This window comes from Besnoitia besnoiti, chromosome IX (assembly GCF_002563875.1).
Source record: "Besnoitia besnoiti strain Bb-Ger1 chromosome IX, whole genome shotgun sequence".
Lineage (NCBI taxonomy): Eukaryota > Apicomplexa > Conoidasida > Eucoccidiorida > Sarcocystidae > Besnoitia > Besnoitia besnoiti.
This window is the reverse complement of record NC_042364.1, coordinates 925,167-940,888: the sequence shown is the minus strand read 5'-3', so window position 1 is coordinate 940,888 and position 15,722 is coordinate 925,167. Positions and strand designations below refer to the sequence as shown.

The following is a 15,722-nucleotide window of genomic DNA, read 5'->3' as shown; positions in this document are numbered from 1 at the left end:
GGAGGTATATTTGTGCGGCGAAGTACATGGAACTTGACAATAATTTGAGATTGCTACAGCAGACAAGAAGGTTCACCGGTCAGGCGAAGCTACGCGGCCCCCATACTGCCATAGTAGATGCAAGCATATGCATGCGTGACTCCGCGCTCGTGCCAGCACACGTGAATACGGGCAAGTCTGAATTTTTTTTGCGTCCCCATGCGATTGCCCGTGAATGGCGTTCAGCCTGGCTACCTCTTTTCCTCTTTGAAGCTCGAGTGGGGTGCGCCGGAGTTGAAGAGGGAGTTGATGAAGGAAAACCACACCGGGCGGATCTTTCCGGGCCGCATGAGCGTCAGTGCGCGCTTCCGCTCTCGTCGCTCCCCACTCTCGTCTGCCCCAGGGTCGCTCGCGAGTCTGTAGACGCCCGACTTCCCTTCACGGAGGTTTTCGCGAGTTGCGACAGCGCGCGCCGCGCCAGCCTGGAGAAGGGAAAAGACAGGAGAGACGCGAAAATGGAGAGACCTCGAATCACCTCAGGCAGAGAGATAGCGCCTTCCACGACCCATCTCATCAGGCTGATATTCGGTAAAAGGCTCTCGTACACCTGTAGTAGACAGCACGCGTGGACGAGACACCGCGAGCCATTCGTGAGACGCAGTGCATGCGTAGTAAACACGAATTCGACTCCATAGAAACCGCACGAACCAGAGAAGCAGCGTTAACTTCTCGCCGCAGCGCCAGAGGCTCCACCAAACCAAAAAAGAGAAAAAGACGTCCGTGGACGCGCAGTCGTGAGGGAAGGCGCACCCGGGGGCAAACAGCCCAAAGACATCTAGCGATGAAGGACACCGGAATAGAGAGAGAGGCGAGTCGCGGACAGACAGAGGCGAGAAGGCTATTGGAGGTGAAGGGGAAGCAGTGCAGCGAGCACGCAGAAAAAGAAAACAATAGAAGAAGAGACACGAGAGGCCACACAAGGATACGTTTATCCCAAAGAATGATGCACACACACAGCGAACAGTGAGAAGACGAAAAAAACAAAGGTGACTCTTCGAAAACAGCACAGTGAACTCGCGCCTGCAGCTGCGCGTCGACCGGACTTATGAGAAAGACACCGCCTCCACCGTAGTTGAGGAGAAAGCAGCACCCAACCTGACACTTTGGAAAACGCGGCGCGCCTTCCTCACCTCTAGGGCATCTTCCGCAATCTCGTCCTCTTCACAAGAAAGCTGAGCGGCTTCGCCGTGGGGTTCGTCGATGAGGCGCATGGGGTCGGGGAAGCTCGGATCAATCAGTGCATCAAGCAGTTGCGCATACTCTTCTGCTTCTTCATTCCTGGCGTCCCCTGCCTCTCGCCACGCGTCGTCGTCACGGCGGCGCTTGCTGTCTCTTCGTCCCCACATCTCTAGCTGTCTTTCAGGCCTCTGGAATGACGCATTCGCCTCGCGCTCGCCGCCGTCTCGTCGGCTCGCGTTCCCGCCCGCTCCTCCCTCGCAGGCGCCTCTCAGCGATTTGAGCGCCGCCTCCATCGGAGTCCCCTCGCCCGCTTCCTCTGCACGAGTGCGCGCCACAAGGGATTGCCAGTTCGCGTGTGAGCAAGAGGATCCAGATTCGAATCCCTCCCCTGTCCAGGCACCTCTACCCTCGGCGTCGGGTCGCAGGCGCACGGTGCCTCCTGGAGGCGACGCCGAAAGGAGAAGCCGACTGCGGAGGCGCGCAAGTCTCCGCGCCTCAAGCGTCCACCGCGAGCGGAGGGCTTCGAGCCGACGAAGCAGCGAGGGAAAATCCTCGCATCCGGACGGAGAGGCGTCACCGCGCAGCCCTTCGTCCTCGTCAGCTTCCAAACCGTCTGGCAGCATCCCTGAGAAGCAGCTCCTCGCTGCCGCCTTGCTCCTAGGATCTGCCCGTGGAGCGTGGGAGCCTGGCGTTGAGGCCGAGGAAAGAGCAGACGACGACGAAAACAGGTGAGAATGCTTTCGAAAGACGTCGTATCTGGCTTCGCGTTTTGGGCTCGAGGCTGACGCCTCGTCCTCAGCGACATGCAGCTCGTCGATTCCCCCATGTCTCAACGGCTTGCGGTCGCTTTCGAGCTCCGCAAGGGCAGCAGAAGACGACTCCGGGCTTGCGTCTAAGAGGAGCCTGTCGAGGGCGCCTTGCGTGCGCGACGGACCCCGGCGTGGGGACCCGCCAAACGAAGTTGGGAAAACCTGATCCGGCCTGAAGTGCGAGAGGAGCGGAACGATGTCCTCGGTGGCAACACGTTGCAAAAACTCCACGGTCTGCTCGCTGTTGCTCACAAAGTGCTCCGCGGCACGAAGCAGCGCCAGCCGCTTCTGCTGCTTCCGAACGCTCCGTTCCAGGCGCTCGCCTCTGCCCGCGTCGTCAAAGAGCGCCGCCTTCGTTGCCCCGCGAGCCTTGCCTTCCGCCTCGCGCACCGCGTCTGTTTCGGCTTCCGCTTCACACATCACGTCGCCTTGGAATTCCTTCTTCCACCGTCTGTCGGCTTCCAGTGCGTCGGCCGCGGCCCGCCCGTCGCGATCCGTTGCCTCGTCGCCGCCCTGCGGCCTCGCAGAAGTCTCCCGAAGGAGACAGAACCGCACACTCGCGGTCGCGAGGCTCCGGAGGGTCACCTGAAGCGCTGCTGCGGCTTCATACAACTCGTGCAGGACTGCGAAGGCGGCATACGCCGACGCACTGCCCCCCCCGCACCAGGCACATGCGCTAGCTCCTCGTCGCGCCGCGTGGTGCCCCGAGGCGCGCTGGCGAGCGGGGCGAGGGGAGCTGATGCCTCGCGGCTGCGGGGAGAGACAGGTCGGTACGAGTCCGCAGGCGCGTCGGACACGCCGGGACGATGCGTCGCAGGGCCGGACGGAGCGAAACGCGGAGCCAGGTGCGGCGCGGCCTCCTTCCAGCACTCGAGGGCGGCCCAGAGCGCGAGTCGGAGCCCGGAAAGGAGTTCGTTCAGAAGCGCGAGGGCCTTCTCGACGTCCAGTTCCTCCTTCGCGTCGCGGGTCACAACACACACGCCCTGACCTACAAAAACGGGCGCCGCTCGAGTTCCGCGGTCTGCGGCGGCGAATCCGGAACGCAAGCCCGCGCTCGCTGCCCTCTCTCCCTCCTGCACGTGCCCCCCCCCTGCCTCCTCCAGGTCTCTTCCCGTGGTCGCGGCCCCAGCCGCGTGCGCGGCCAGCAGCAGCAGTAGCCCTCCGCTCTCTTCTCCGAGGACTCTGAGGCACCGGCGGCAGAGCGCAGCGGCCATGCGGAGCGGCAGGAGGAAGACCTCTCGACACCGTTCTGCCTCCGCCTCCCCATCGTCTGGCGCCTCCCTGAGGCGCTCCTTCCGGCGCTCCTCCAGGAGGCTCCCCAGCAGCGCGGGGGCCGGCCAGAGGGCGAGCCGGGCGGCGAGCCGCGAGCAGAAGACTGGCAGCGAGCGGACCGACGCTGCCGCCAGCAGACGCTCTAACAGAAACAGGACTAGAGGCGAGAACAGTGCATTCGTGACCCGACTTAGCCGAAGCAGAGACGCCGCGTGAACGCCCGGCGCAGACACGGCAGACAACGGTGGCGGCTCCGCGGCGAACGACCGCGACGGAGCAGGCAGCACGCGGAGGGGATGGCCCGCCCGCGAGGAAGCCCGCGACGAGGAGGCGGGAGACAACGCCAAGGAGGGCATTCTGTCGCGGCGATGATGGCCCCGGGAGCGGCGAGAGGTGGCGCGAGGCGCAGAACTGCGATCGGCTCGGCGCCCGCGTCGCGGCACAGTCCCCGGGAGTGAGTCATTTTCTTTCTCCTCGTCGGCGCTCTCCTCGTCGCACTCCGAACCGCAATCGTCGTATTCTGAAGTCGATAAAATTTGGCTTTTCTCTGTGCTCGCGTCGCGCCTGCGTGTCCTGTCGAGTGCGGAGGAGGGGGTGTCGATGCGTCGGCATCCTTTGAGGAAGCGCGCGCGCTCGCTGGGACACCCACCGCGCATCGCCAGCTGCCTCGCTTCTCGCTCGCTATCTGCGAGTCGCTGGTGAGCATCGCGCGCCTCTCGCAGTCTCACACCCGAGGCTGTTGGGGTCTCAGTCGGCTTCTCGCTCTCCTCGCCTTCCTCACCGAGCAGTGACGAGGCGTTCGCAGGGAGGTCGAAATTCGTTTCGTTCGCGGCAAGTCGAGTCGAGTTGCCGGGGAGAAGAAGGAACAGTAGCTCTTCGAAGAGCTTGTCCACGGCGCACGCCATTTGGCGCTGTCGTATTTCTCTCCCCTTTCCTCCGCCTCGAACGCGGCTGCCGCTGCCTTCTTCATACCTCTCCGAGTCCGCCGCGGAGAGCGAGGCACAGAAGAGGGATCCGCCGGCGTCGCGCAGTGCACCCAGAAGCCCCAGACACGACGCGATTCCCCGCGCTTGAAGGTCTCTGGTCTCGCCAGCAGAGAGCGACGTCGGCGCGGACACCCCCGACACTTGGCCGGCGACGGCTGACGCGCTTTCCACTCCGCATTCGCCGCTCGGCCCCTGAGCTTCAAGCCCGGATGGCGAGCGACGTGGTGAACAAGAAGGAATCGCCGATGCGCTGCCGTGGGCAGACAAAGCAGGGCTCGAAGTGAGAGGACAGTCCGACGGTGCAGACGCATGCAGCGGCGGGAATGCGGCACCCGAGCGCTCGCGGCCGAGACAAAACGCCGACGGTGGAGCGGCTTCTTGGCTCTCTCGTTCGGGCCTGCCGGCCGAAACCAATGCTTGCGTCGTCTGTGTAACGCAAGACAGAGGGCGATGAAGCAGTGGAAGCAAGAACAAATTGAAATGACGCCACCCTCGGGAGCGGGAGACCGATGCGCGAGAGCCGTGGTGCAAGCAGCGAGTGCTCTGCCTCTCTAAGTCCCGTCTCCTTCGCTGCCCGAGCGCCCCTGTTGACTCCGCAGAAAGATCTCCGCGCGACGAGCCAGAAGCCAATCTCCGCCGCTCGGACTCTGTCGCACGCACGAACGCCAACCTCGTCAGGCTCCCTCTCGCTGGAACCCCGAATACTTCCTCTGCTTCAAAGTGCCCCCCCGGGTCGAGATCGTTTTCAGTCTGAGTCTCGCCCGAGGAGACACTCGACTCTAGCGAGCTCTCCCACTCCGACTCCGAGTCAACGGCACGATCGCGGGCGCGGTCGCGGTCAAACGCCTCACCCCTGCGTCGGCCTCGCCTGCGGCTCTCCCCTGCGTCTCGAGAGCGTAAGGCCTCGCCCCTGCCGGCTCTCAGGCTGTGGTCAGAGCCCGTCGAGTCCGCCTCGAACTCGTCTCGAGCCTGCCTGGCGCTCCCGGCAGCCCCAGCCCTGTAGCTTCCATCTAAGCCTCTGCGGCCTTCGCCTGCAAAGTAGGCGCCGCGTTCGTAGCCCAAATCGCTGGGCAGTCCGCTGTGCACTGAGTCCCGAGGGGCTGCGTCATTTTCTCGCCCTCCCGCAGCGCCTTCTGGAGACGAAGCCCCGCAGTCGCCAGGCCGCGTCGAAGCGCGCTGCAGCATAGCTGCGTACTGTGACCTCTCGTTCTTCTCAAGGAAGGCGCCGACGACGCGAAACGCTGCCAAGCGGCAGAGGCGAAACAGAAAGGCCGGCGATGCGAGGCTGAGGCAGGCCTCTGCGGCAGGCGCGTCAACGCAAATCGAAGAAGCCGGAGGAGCTGCGTAGGAGATGGATCGGCAGAACTGCTGTCTCCTTCCCGATTCGTCGCGCCTGCAGACCTCACCCTCCTGCACGCGCCTCCCAGCCAACGTCCTGCTTGGGCGCCTTTCCGCGCTTTCCTCTTCGCGCCCGCAGCGTCTTTCGGGGCGGCCGGCGCAGGCCCGCTGGACGCGCGGGCTGTCGCGGGCGTCTGGGAGGAAATCGCTGTCAGTTGCTCCGCCCTCCACCACCGACGACGACCCCATGGACGAAGACGAGCTGGTGCTGGGGGATCGCTTTCTTCTCACGTGAGCGCGCGCTGCGCGGAGAGGGCGTCTGCCGCAGCCTCGCAGTTTCAAGGGCGCGCGCATGCTAACCGGAGCGCCGCCAGGTTTTGTCGGTTTTTCATCCTGACTCTTGCGCGGTCTGCGCGTCCCGGCGCGGAGGTCGGGAAGCCGCGGAAGCGCGAGAGTGACCGCGAGAGCGTCGAGAAGTTCGGAACGATACCCGTAGACTTCCTTGGCAGAGACAGCGGGTGCAGTGAAGGCATCCGCATGCAACGCGGCGGGAGAGTGAGAGGAGCGCAGCGAGGGCGAGAGGAAGACGTCCCAGTCGTCGCCGTTCTCATCGCGGAAGAAGGCGAAGCCGATCTCAAGAGCGAGGCTCTCGTCGGATGAAATCTCGCGCCACAGGAGCCGTGAAAACAATTCGTGGCTGCAGGTGGCAAACAGCCACAGCGAGGAGGGAAGCGCAAGAGAAAGGGACGCGGAAAGCGAGGAAGGACTCTTCTGAAGAGACGCCAGGTTGCCTGCGACAACCGCCGACGGGAAAACCCCGCGAGCCGCGAGCGCCAGCGGCTCCTGCGAGGAGGCGGCAGACGAGGGCAGCAACCTCTCAGACGCATCTTTGCTTTTCGTGCTGCGCAGCCTCCCCTTCGCGGAGAGCGCATCGTACAGATTCGCCCAGACAAGCTGCTCGCACCGAGGCAAGAGAGACAAGCAGTGGGACACCCTCACTGAGGAGGGCTGGCGGCCTCGAGCCTCGCCTTCGGGTTCCTCCTGCCGTTCCGCTGCGGCGCGCCAAGAAGACAGAGGCGAAGCCGGCGAGACCTCCGAGAACGAAGGAGCGCACGGCGCGCGACCGCGAAAGACAGGGGCGAGGGACAGAGGCGCGACCCCAGGTACCAGAAAAGCGGCCTGGAGACGCAGCACCACACGGGCGACGCAGAGGCGCAGGAATGGAAGTGAAGGACAAATCTGCAGACCGGGGGCATCCACCGTCCCTGAGGTACCTCGCCCAGGAGAGTCGAGTCTGCTTGGCACCTCTGGCGCGGGAGGCGACGTGAGAGCGACTCCATGGCCCGCGCCGCGGTCTTCGGCCTCCGCGGCAGCCTGTGGGGCGCCCTTGGCTCGGCTGCCGCCGCCGAACGGCGTTGCGCACTCAGCCAGAAATGCCGTCAGGAGGCACGGGAGCCTCGGGGGCCCTTCCGCATCGCCGCGCGACGCCAACGTCTTTGGCGACGCCAGAGACCCCGTGGGGAGCACCCGGGGGGAAGCGAGAAGAGGGCGAGCGCCGCGTTGTGCGGCGACGCGCATGCAGCAGCCGCACAGGCATGGAGAGCGAGGGGAAGAGGGAGCAGAAGTTCAAGCGAGGCCGGGGCGGGTGTTGCAGAGGTCCCGCGTGGGCGCGAGACGTTCACCGTGCCGGGCTGTGAGGCATGCGGCGAGAAACAGAGCTCCGCTAACGCGTCCAGGCCACGGTCCACGCAGAGGCATCCGCGCAGCTGCAGAAAGCTAAATTCATTCCCACAGATCGCCTCGTCGTCATTCGCGCCCGCTGCGGAAGTCCGGAAAGAAGGCCCTAGACGACCGTGTGCTCTGTGCAGAGAGGCCTCCGCGTCGGGCGCGTGCGCCGCAGGACACGGGTTGTTTTCCTTCTCAGTTCGCGGTGCGGCTCGCAAGTCGCTCTCCAGTTTCCCTCGACCATTCTCGCGTTCTTTGCGCCTCCTCCGTGCCCACGAGGCCGCATGCAGCAGCAGGTGGCGGGCGCTCTTCGTCAGGTCGGCGAAGCGAAGGAGCCGCTCAAGCTTGCCCAGCTGGGCATACACCAGCCGGGCAGAGAAACCGCAGAGGCGCGAGAGCTCACGCTCAGCGGAAAACAATTGCCGCGGAAATTGCTCTTGAGGCGACGATCCCAGCGAACCCTCTAGCTGGTGGGGCGCGATGCCGGACTCGCCGTCGGCGGTGATGTCTCCGAGAGGCGCCGCGCACGCGAGGCCAATCAGGCCTTTTGTCACTGCTTGTTCGAGCAGAGACAAGTCCGCGCGGGATGACGTCACCGGCGGACCGGTGCACCCGCGCTGGGCCGTCGCCCCCCCCGTGAGGGCTTCGAATATCAGCCGAACCCCCGGCTCCTCCTGCTCGATCCGCGCCTCCAAAGACCCCGGCGAAGCAGCCAACGGTGCATCTGGGCGGTTGGGAGACGCGAGCCACACGCCAGCAGGCATGCGAGAGAGACGCACGCGCTGAGAGACGACAGACAGCAAGCAGGGAGGACACGGAACAACGCCAGGTGATACATGAGACACGAAACCCTAAACCCTAAGCGGAGACGACTCATGCATGGGGGCCGCGTGCCTCAGCGACACGTGGTGAACTGCGAGTGCGCACAGGGGAAGCCTTGCAGGGCAAAAAAGACCTAGCAAAGTACAAGACATGAGACGCGACATACACAAAACCCCAAGAGACGACAGAAAGGCGTGCCCAGCTGAGAGACTCAGGCATGCAGAGGCAGACGCTAATAACCGGGCAAAAAGTAGGCTCGAGCTTCCGCAACACAACGCTGACGGCCGCGTACTTGCTCAACTACTCTCGTTCGTGTCTGGCTGCAATGGTCGAGCTCCTCGTTACCTCATCGGGCTCTGGGTGCCCTCTCTCTTCTCCAACGAAGAGTTCGTGGAGCAGACGAAGGCTCTCGCGGCCTGCTTTCTTTTCCGCAGCCTGGCGCATCTCATCCGTTCGCTGTCTCCCCTCGTTCCGCCTCTTCTCTTCTCGCTCCCGCAAGTCCTCAGAACGTCTCTCATCGCCTTCGTCAGCAGTGAGGCGAGACACAGCCTCCGCCTGCTTCGCGGAAGAAAGCGCGACGAGGTCGCCACTCGGCAGCGAGGCGAGGAGAGCGGAGGCGGACAGCGGGTGAGCCGACGGCAGTAGCGCATCGCAGACAGAGGCCGCCACCGGCGCAGCCCACGAAAGGAAGGCGAACCCGGTGGAGGCAAACGGCAACCGCGAGGCGCCAGCGCGCGGGGAGGAGGTCGCGTCTGACGACGGTGAAGGCCGTGAACAGAGCAGGGGTGATGTCCCGCCGCGCGGCAAGCGACCATCGAAAGACGGGCGGCACGCAAGCGCCTGCCGCAGGCATGCGACGAGGCGCATCCACTCCGTCAGCGCCTGCGCAAGCGGCTTCAGCTCGCGCGCCAGTGCGCGGCAAGCCCCGACAGACGGCGACTGGAGAGCCAAGCCTGTCTCGGACGCAGCGGACGAAGACGCAGGCGAGGAAGCGGGCGGATGCTGCGGCTTTGAGAGACTCGCGCAGGCCGCTTGGCAAGAAACGACCCACAGAAGCACGGCACCCAGGTGCTGAAGCAGAGCATCGAGGGTTGCGACCCGCTCCTCAGCATCGTCCGCAGACGTCGGGGTATCTGTGCGAGGCGCAAAGGAGCCGAGGGACGCCGCGTCGGAGGAAGAGAAGCCCACGGGGGCCGCCGCGGAACGTGACTTGTCACCTGCCACATTTTGTCCGGCCCTCCGCATGCCCCCTGGATCAACGTGAGAGCCGTAGACGGCAATTTCCGCGAAAAGGTTCTTTAGCGCCGGAGACAAAGGCAGCTGGCAAGAAGAGAGAGGGGTCAGTAAAGCCGGTGACGCACCATCTGCTGGCGTCAGAGACGCCTGGGGCAAGTCCCCTTTCGAGCCGCTGTCGGCAGACGCCGACGGCGAGGCCGCGGGCGAGGACAGCGCGGAGCAAACACTGAGAAAGCGTTCCCGCAAGCCGGTGAGGAGGACTAATACAGGCCACACACTCTTCGACGGCGAAGTACAGCGCAGTAAAGAAGGGAACGCAGGTGGAGGGCACTCGGCCCCAGTCGACTCCAAGGAGCAGGAGACCGAAGGCGAAGGTCCCCGCAGAGAAGACAAAGCAAGCGTAGCGGGACGAGAGACAGAGGAAGCAGAAGGAGACGCACACGGGGGACAGAACGGCCCTAGGGGGGGGTGTCGCCCCTCAGCCGGCGAGGAGGCACCCAGAGGAGGAGGTGCGTCGGTCGAGAACCGCAGACGAAAGGTAAGGTTAAGGAGGAAGACACTTAAGAGCGGGCACGCCCCGAAAACGCTGCAAAAGACGTCCGACCTCATCAGGGCGAGCAGCAGGGAGCTCGTCCTGCTCGAGGCCTCCGCACGGACTTCGACCACGAACCGCGGAAGTCCGCAGGCACACGGGCCGCCGCACGCCGGACTCACCTCCACAGGACAACACACGAATGATGTTTCAGCCAGCGAACTCGCCGAGACGCACGAGGGGACAAGCTCGGGCGTGGAGACACGCCCTGGGCTCCCAGGCCCTGCGGGCGGTTGCGGGCTACTCTCGCGGCCGACGGAGACGGCGTCGGCGCTCGCCTCGTCAGCGGCCTTCGAGGCCTTTCCCTCGACCCCGGCCGCGCTCTCAGCGCCTCCAGCCTTGCACGCGACCGCCGCCGTCGCCGCTCCCTCCGGTTGGCAGCGGACCTCAGGCGCACTAGAGGCTCGCAGGGCGTTCAACTCGAGCGAAAGGGACGCAAGCGACGTTGGGGCCGAAGCAGAAGAGACAGCGCACAGCCAGGGCACCCAGGCTGGATGCGGACCGCCTGACACCCCACAGCCTGTCGCGCGGACTGAGAGGCTTCTCGGCGCGGCGCGCGCTTTGGCTAGGCTCCGCGGTTCCTTCGTGAACACCCGCAAAAAGTCGAGCTCGTGCACGTCGGTCCTCAAGCTGCCTACGCCAGCCAAGAGACTCGCGCGAGCCACAGAAGCAACAAACGCCGCCACGCGTGCTCGGTCGCCTCGCGTGGCGTCTGCGGCTCGCGGACTCTGCTGGCCTTCGCCGATGGACGCCGAAGGCGTGGAGTGAACAGCGATCGCCGGCGCGCCTTCGCGCCTCTCGGCCGCGTCCAGAGGCGCCACATGCGTCGCCTGAGAGACGAACGCGTCGCCGTCAGAGTCGTCGAGACACGCCGCGAAGAGAGAGAGGAACCCGACGGCGAACGTCGCGCGAGAGAGGAGAAACGCCTCAAGCATGCACCGCAGACTCACCAAGCGGCACGAACCTGAGGCACACACGTATGGCATGTAAAACTCAGCCCTCATGTGCAGGAGGGGAAGACGGCGGCCGACTAGTTCTGATATGGGCGCACTACGCAAGACATTAAGCACTGAAGCCCAAGAAAGGCGCATGCGATTTTAAGTGACTCCAGCGTGTGGGGCTCTGCTGCCTCTCGGGGTCGCTCGGGCGGCGGCACCCGACCCGTGGTCTGCCGTCCGCTCAAGTCCGCGCATCGCAGCAGGCAGTTTAGTTTTTTGAGATTGGGTGTAGGGTGCCGGGTGAATGCCCAGAACCCACAGCCACTCCACGACGGTACACGAGCTGCGCGGACCGCCTCCCACCCCCCTTCTTCCCTCTCGCGTGATTTCGCGGGCACTCGCGACGTTTTTGCCTGGCTCGCTATTATGCAGCGGCCGCGCAGACTCACCTGCTGGCGCGATGGCAAGCGTCCATGCGCGAGCGCGGAAGGTGCGGGCGACGTCGCCGCAGCGCCTCTCCACCGCGGTTGCCCTTCCGTTGTCGGCTCTATCGCTCAGACCGACTTCCACGGGCTTCGTCACGCCGTTCGCCGCGGCGCCTCGAGGCTCGCGCACACCCAGCGCCTCCGACGATGAAAACGCATGCGGAAACGCCGGAGGCGCGAGGAGGGCGAGCACCAACCGGTAGTTGAGCGAGCGCGCGTGGCAGTCGCCGCCGGCTGTCGGGGCTGGAGCCCAACGGGCCGGCGAGATCCCGGCGCGAGCCTGAATACCGGCGGCGGCGCCGGACGAAGGCGGGTCGACCACGCGGGAGTGAGAAAAGGACGTCGCAGGCCGCAGCGCCGGAATGAGCCAGGCAACCGCCCAGAGCGCGAGCGCGGCGACGACCGGCGCGGAGAGCAGAGGGTGGAGAACCGCAGCTTGCCATATGAATAGAACTGCGGAACCAAGGGACAAGCCACAAGGCGAAGGGGCCACATCGGAATATATATATATATATATATATTGATATATATATATATATATATATATTGATATATATATATATATTGATATATATATATATATATATATACTGATACGCGTATAAATGTAAATAAAAAAGTTCGTATACCCATATGAGCGGATATAGGGGTGTCGATGCGTCCGCCAACTCGCTCCCTCTCAACCGCAACGCCGAGACAGACAGTACACAAAACGTCATATGTCTCTTCTTCTTCGCGTGGCACATCGTTCACGTCACCTTTGCCTTTGTGGAATCCCAAATGTACCGACACAGATACACAGTGCAGTGCGTAGGGTGCATCGAAATAGGTGGATGCGGGAGGCAGTGGACGCGCTCAGTGTTTGCCGGCAGTCTGTTCTGTGTTTAGGGCCGCCTCGTCATTGTTCAGGATTCATGAGGAATCCTCTGGCGGCCTCCACGTTATCAGCGACTCACGATCCCGGCAGCAGTGCAACTTCTCAACTTGCTCAAGCCACGCGGTCGCCTCGTGGAAAACAGGCTTCTCCAGTCTGTATCGTCGCCCCTCAATCGAGACGTAGAGGGCTTCATCAGATCTGGCCGTGAGGTGTTTCCCTTCATCCTCAGCAGGCAAGAACGCCCGAGAGGCGAGGGACACGAGCCGATACGCGGCGAGAACGAGTCGCCGCCTCCTTCGTCGTTCGTCTCTCGACAGGAACATTCCGGACTGCTTCGAGTACTCTTGACATGCGCCCGCCGCCTTCAAACTGGTTTGCTTCGCTGGTCGTGGAGGCGCTCGCATCGCGCTCGGTTGCTTCACGGCGACATTTCGGGGTTGTGACTCCCCTCGCTTGTCTTGCCCGCCTCGCATCGCGTCAGCGCCTCTTCTGGGGTTGGCGCCGCCCTCCCTTCCCAGCCACTCCGCACTTGAGCTTCCTGCGCGTGTTCTCCCTTCTTGAAGCCCTCCTCTGGGTGCCTCGCCCTTCCTGTCTGTCCGCACGGCCTCTGCAGCATCCACGCGTGTTGACCAACCTGTCTGCTTCTCTCGTCCGCCTTCACTCTTCACCTCTTGCCAGGCTGTCGCACCTCTCGCTTCGCCCCGACTACCCCGCTCAGCTACACGACCTCTCGACCCCCCCTCGCCGCCTCGCGCCTTTCTTCGCATGGCGGCGGAGTCATCGAAGAGACGATCTGCCCCAGCGGCGTTCGGCGGCTCAGCCGCAGGCGCGGACTCGCCTTCTGTCTGCGTGGCGCGACTGTCTGCGAAACCCCCATAGCGCCCGCTTCCCGCGACCGAGACGACGCTTCGGTTGCTGCGAAGCGTCCGATCACGAGGCCAGACGCCTCGCCCTCCCACTCCTCGCTTTCGGCCGTCTGCACACGTGCGCGCCTGTGAACCTGCCAGGCACATTGTCGATCCTTTCGCTCTGGATTCAATGAGCGCGGCGAACGCCTATCGCTGCGGCGCCGCCCGTCATCCTCCCATTCGCTGAACCCTGCGTCGCTCTCTCCCTCGCTCCTCTGTGCGGCAGCGCTTGTGCCCGAGGAGGGCCGCCTCGCCGACGTATCAGACAGACGTAGTCTGCTTCGTCTGCGACGGCCTGTCTCTTCTCTGTGGCGCTTTGCATAACGCTCACAGGCCGATGAAGATCCGTCGCTGGGCGACTCGCTTTGGCTGCTGCACCGCGTCCGCCGCCGAGTCCGAGCATTCCTGATGCGACAAGCAGGCGAGTGGCATGAAGAGGATGGAGCGGATGAGGACGTGAAACTTCCGCTCCCTTCCTCTCCGTTGGTTGAACACAGCTGAAGGCCCTGGCGCCTGTGCCTCAGGATGTACCGGCCCTCCACGTCGGAGTCGGTCTCTTCGCTGCCGTCCGAGGCTTCCCCAGAAAGCCGTTCGCTGCTGGCGCTTTCGTGGGAAGACCAGTCGAGGTGCCTCTCCCCCGTTCTGCTCCGCGGTCGCTTTCTTCCGTACCTCGCGACGGACGCCGTTTCCACGTCTCCCTCTTCTTCCTGCTCCTCGTCGCCTTCGAGCTGCGTGAGCCAGAGTGCGGCAGCGTGCCCGTTGGCCGGCTCGCAAACGGAGACGGTGGAGGCGTAGAAGTCGCCCTCGCCCTCGACGACGTAGAGAGGCGCGCTGGGGATGAGTCTGGCACGTTTTGCACCGCGACGCAGAAGCTGGAGAGGACGCGGCCGCGGCACACGAACCGGCGCGTAACGTCGCCGGGATGCAGCGCGTCTAGCGCCCTCCTCGTCTTCGCTCACGCCTTCCCACTCCGCCCCGGCGCGCAGCTGTCTCCTGCGCCCCCTCGACAAACCCCAAGCGGGATGGGCGTACGCGGATGCAGTTGCAGCCCTTCGCGAGGAGGCACGCTGCTCTCGCCCTTCTGACTGTCCCCGCTCTCCCTCTTCTTGTTTCCCGCAGCGGGCGCCCTCACAAGCTTCGCTGTCGCTGTCTAGCGGCGTCCGCCGCTGTCTCCTATGTCTCCGGGGCCGGCGCGCCCCTCCACGTTCCTCTTGCCTTCCTCGCCTTCGTCTGTCCTCCGTGGAGGAGACTGAGCTGTCGCTTGCTGAGCAGACTGCTAGCGTGCCGCACCAGTCTTCGGGGCCTGCGTGGAGGACAGCAGGTCTTTGTCCCTTCCTGCACAACTCTGGAAGATGGCGAAGTCCGCTTCCGCGGGACTTGCCGCCGTCTTCGTCCTCTTCAGTGGTCTCCGCTTCATCTTCGAGGCCTGAGGAAAGAAGAAAATGACTTGCAGAGAAGACGTTTCGCACGCCCGCGATTCTGTTACTCTGACGTCTCCCGCTCTTCGTTTCGTCTGCGCTGGAGCGCGAGTCGACAGACGTGCGTCGAGATGAGCGCAAGCTGCCGGTGGAGCAAGAGCGCCTGCGGCTGGAGCGACTCCTTGAGGAAGGCGCAGGCGGAGAGGGAGAATACGGGCGCATTTCTGGCCTGCTGCGTCTGCTCGGGGCGGGACTGTGCCTCGCCTCCTCTCTTTGAGCCGCCTGCGCTTCCTCACTAGCGCACGGAGAGACAGGTCGACTTTCGGGGCTGTCTTCACTGTTTCGCAGAGACCACGGAGGTGTAAGCTTTTGATGAGTTGGTCCAGAATCGCTTGCCAGTCTCCTTGAGGAGCTTTTGAAAATCTCGCGGGCGAGGCGAGGGACGAAGGGCGGAGATGACGGCCGGACAGGGGACGATGGCCAGCTGCAGCCCCGCAAAGAAATCGGCGGCAGCGAACCAGCATGGAAGCTACTCTCTCGGAAGAGAGCCTGAGAACGAGGAGGTGAAAGCTCACGGGGAACGCGCCGACGTTTGTCCGCATGCACAGACAAGTCGGCTCCCCGCTCACCAGCCTGTGCCAAAATGCGAGAAGAGGAAAAAGAGGAAGATAGAGCGTACAACGATGAAGAAGCGGAAGACGAGGAAGGCGAGAGGTTCGGGGCGCCAGACGAGGACGGTTGCTCTGGCAGCCGTCGACGCTCCATGGTTTCAGAGGGGGCGGCAAGACGCCGCGAGCGGAGCGGATAGAGGCACGCGGTTGTTTTTACAACTTGCCACTAGACGAGGCAGCTTCCTGCCCGACGGTGGCGGAGAAAATGCTGCAGGCAAACCCCTCAGCACGTGCACGAAAAGGAGGAACGCTGCTGAAGAAATTCCACCGTTGGGCAGGGCAGAAGTGGCAACGAAACCAGCCAAGGGGAGAACGCATTTTTCTTAACGACGGATGTCGATACAGCACTACAGGGTGTGTATGTGCGTCTCCCCAACTTGCCAAAACAGATTCTCAAGCGCATTCCTTCTTTCGCCTAAAGGCGGAA

The 15,722-nt window shown here is 63.9% G+C and overlaps 1 protein-coding gene across 1 annotated transcript; it reads right to left on the bottom strand.

Annotated features, from left to right (window-relative positions):
• Positions 1 to 230: 230 nt before the first annotated feature.
• Positions 231 to 15,389, bottom strand: BESB_013050 (uncharacterized protein; the record flags this gene model as incomplete). The annotated part of the gene is made up of 9 exons (XM_029360035.1): positions 231 to 461; positions 1,170 to 2,623; positions 2,692 to 7,019; positions 7,151 to 8,130; positions 8,516 to 10,962; positions 11,386 to 11,874; positions 12,378 to 13,298; positions 13,538 to 13,611; positions 13,738 to 15,389. The coding sequence occupies 9 exons, from the start codon at positions 15,387 to 15,389 to the stop codon at positions 231 to 233; spliced, it is 12,576 nt and encodes a 4,191-aa protein (XP_029216702.1).
• Between the last annotated feature and the right edge of the window lie 333 nt (positions 15,390 to 15,722).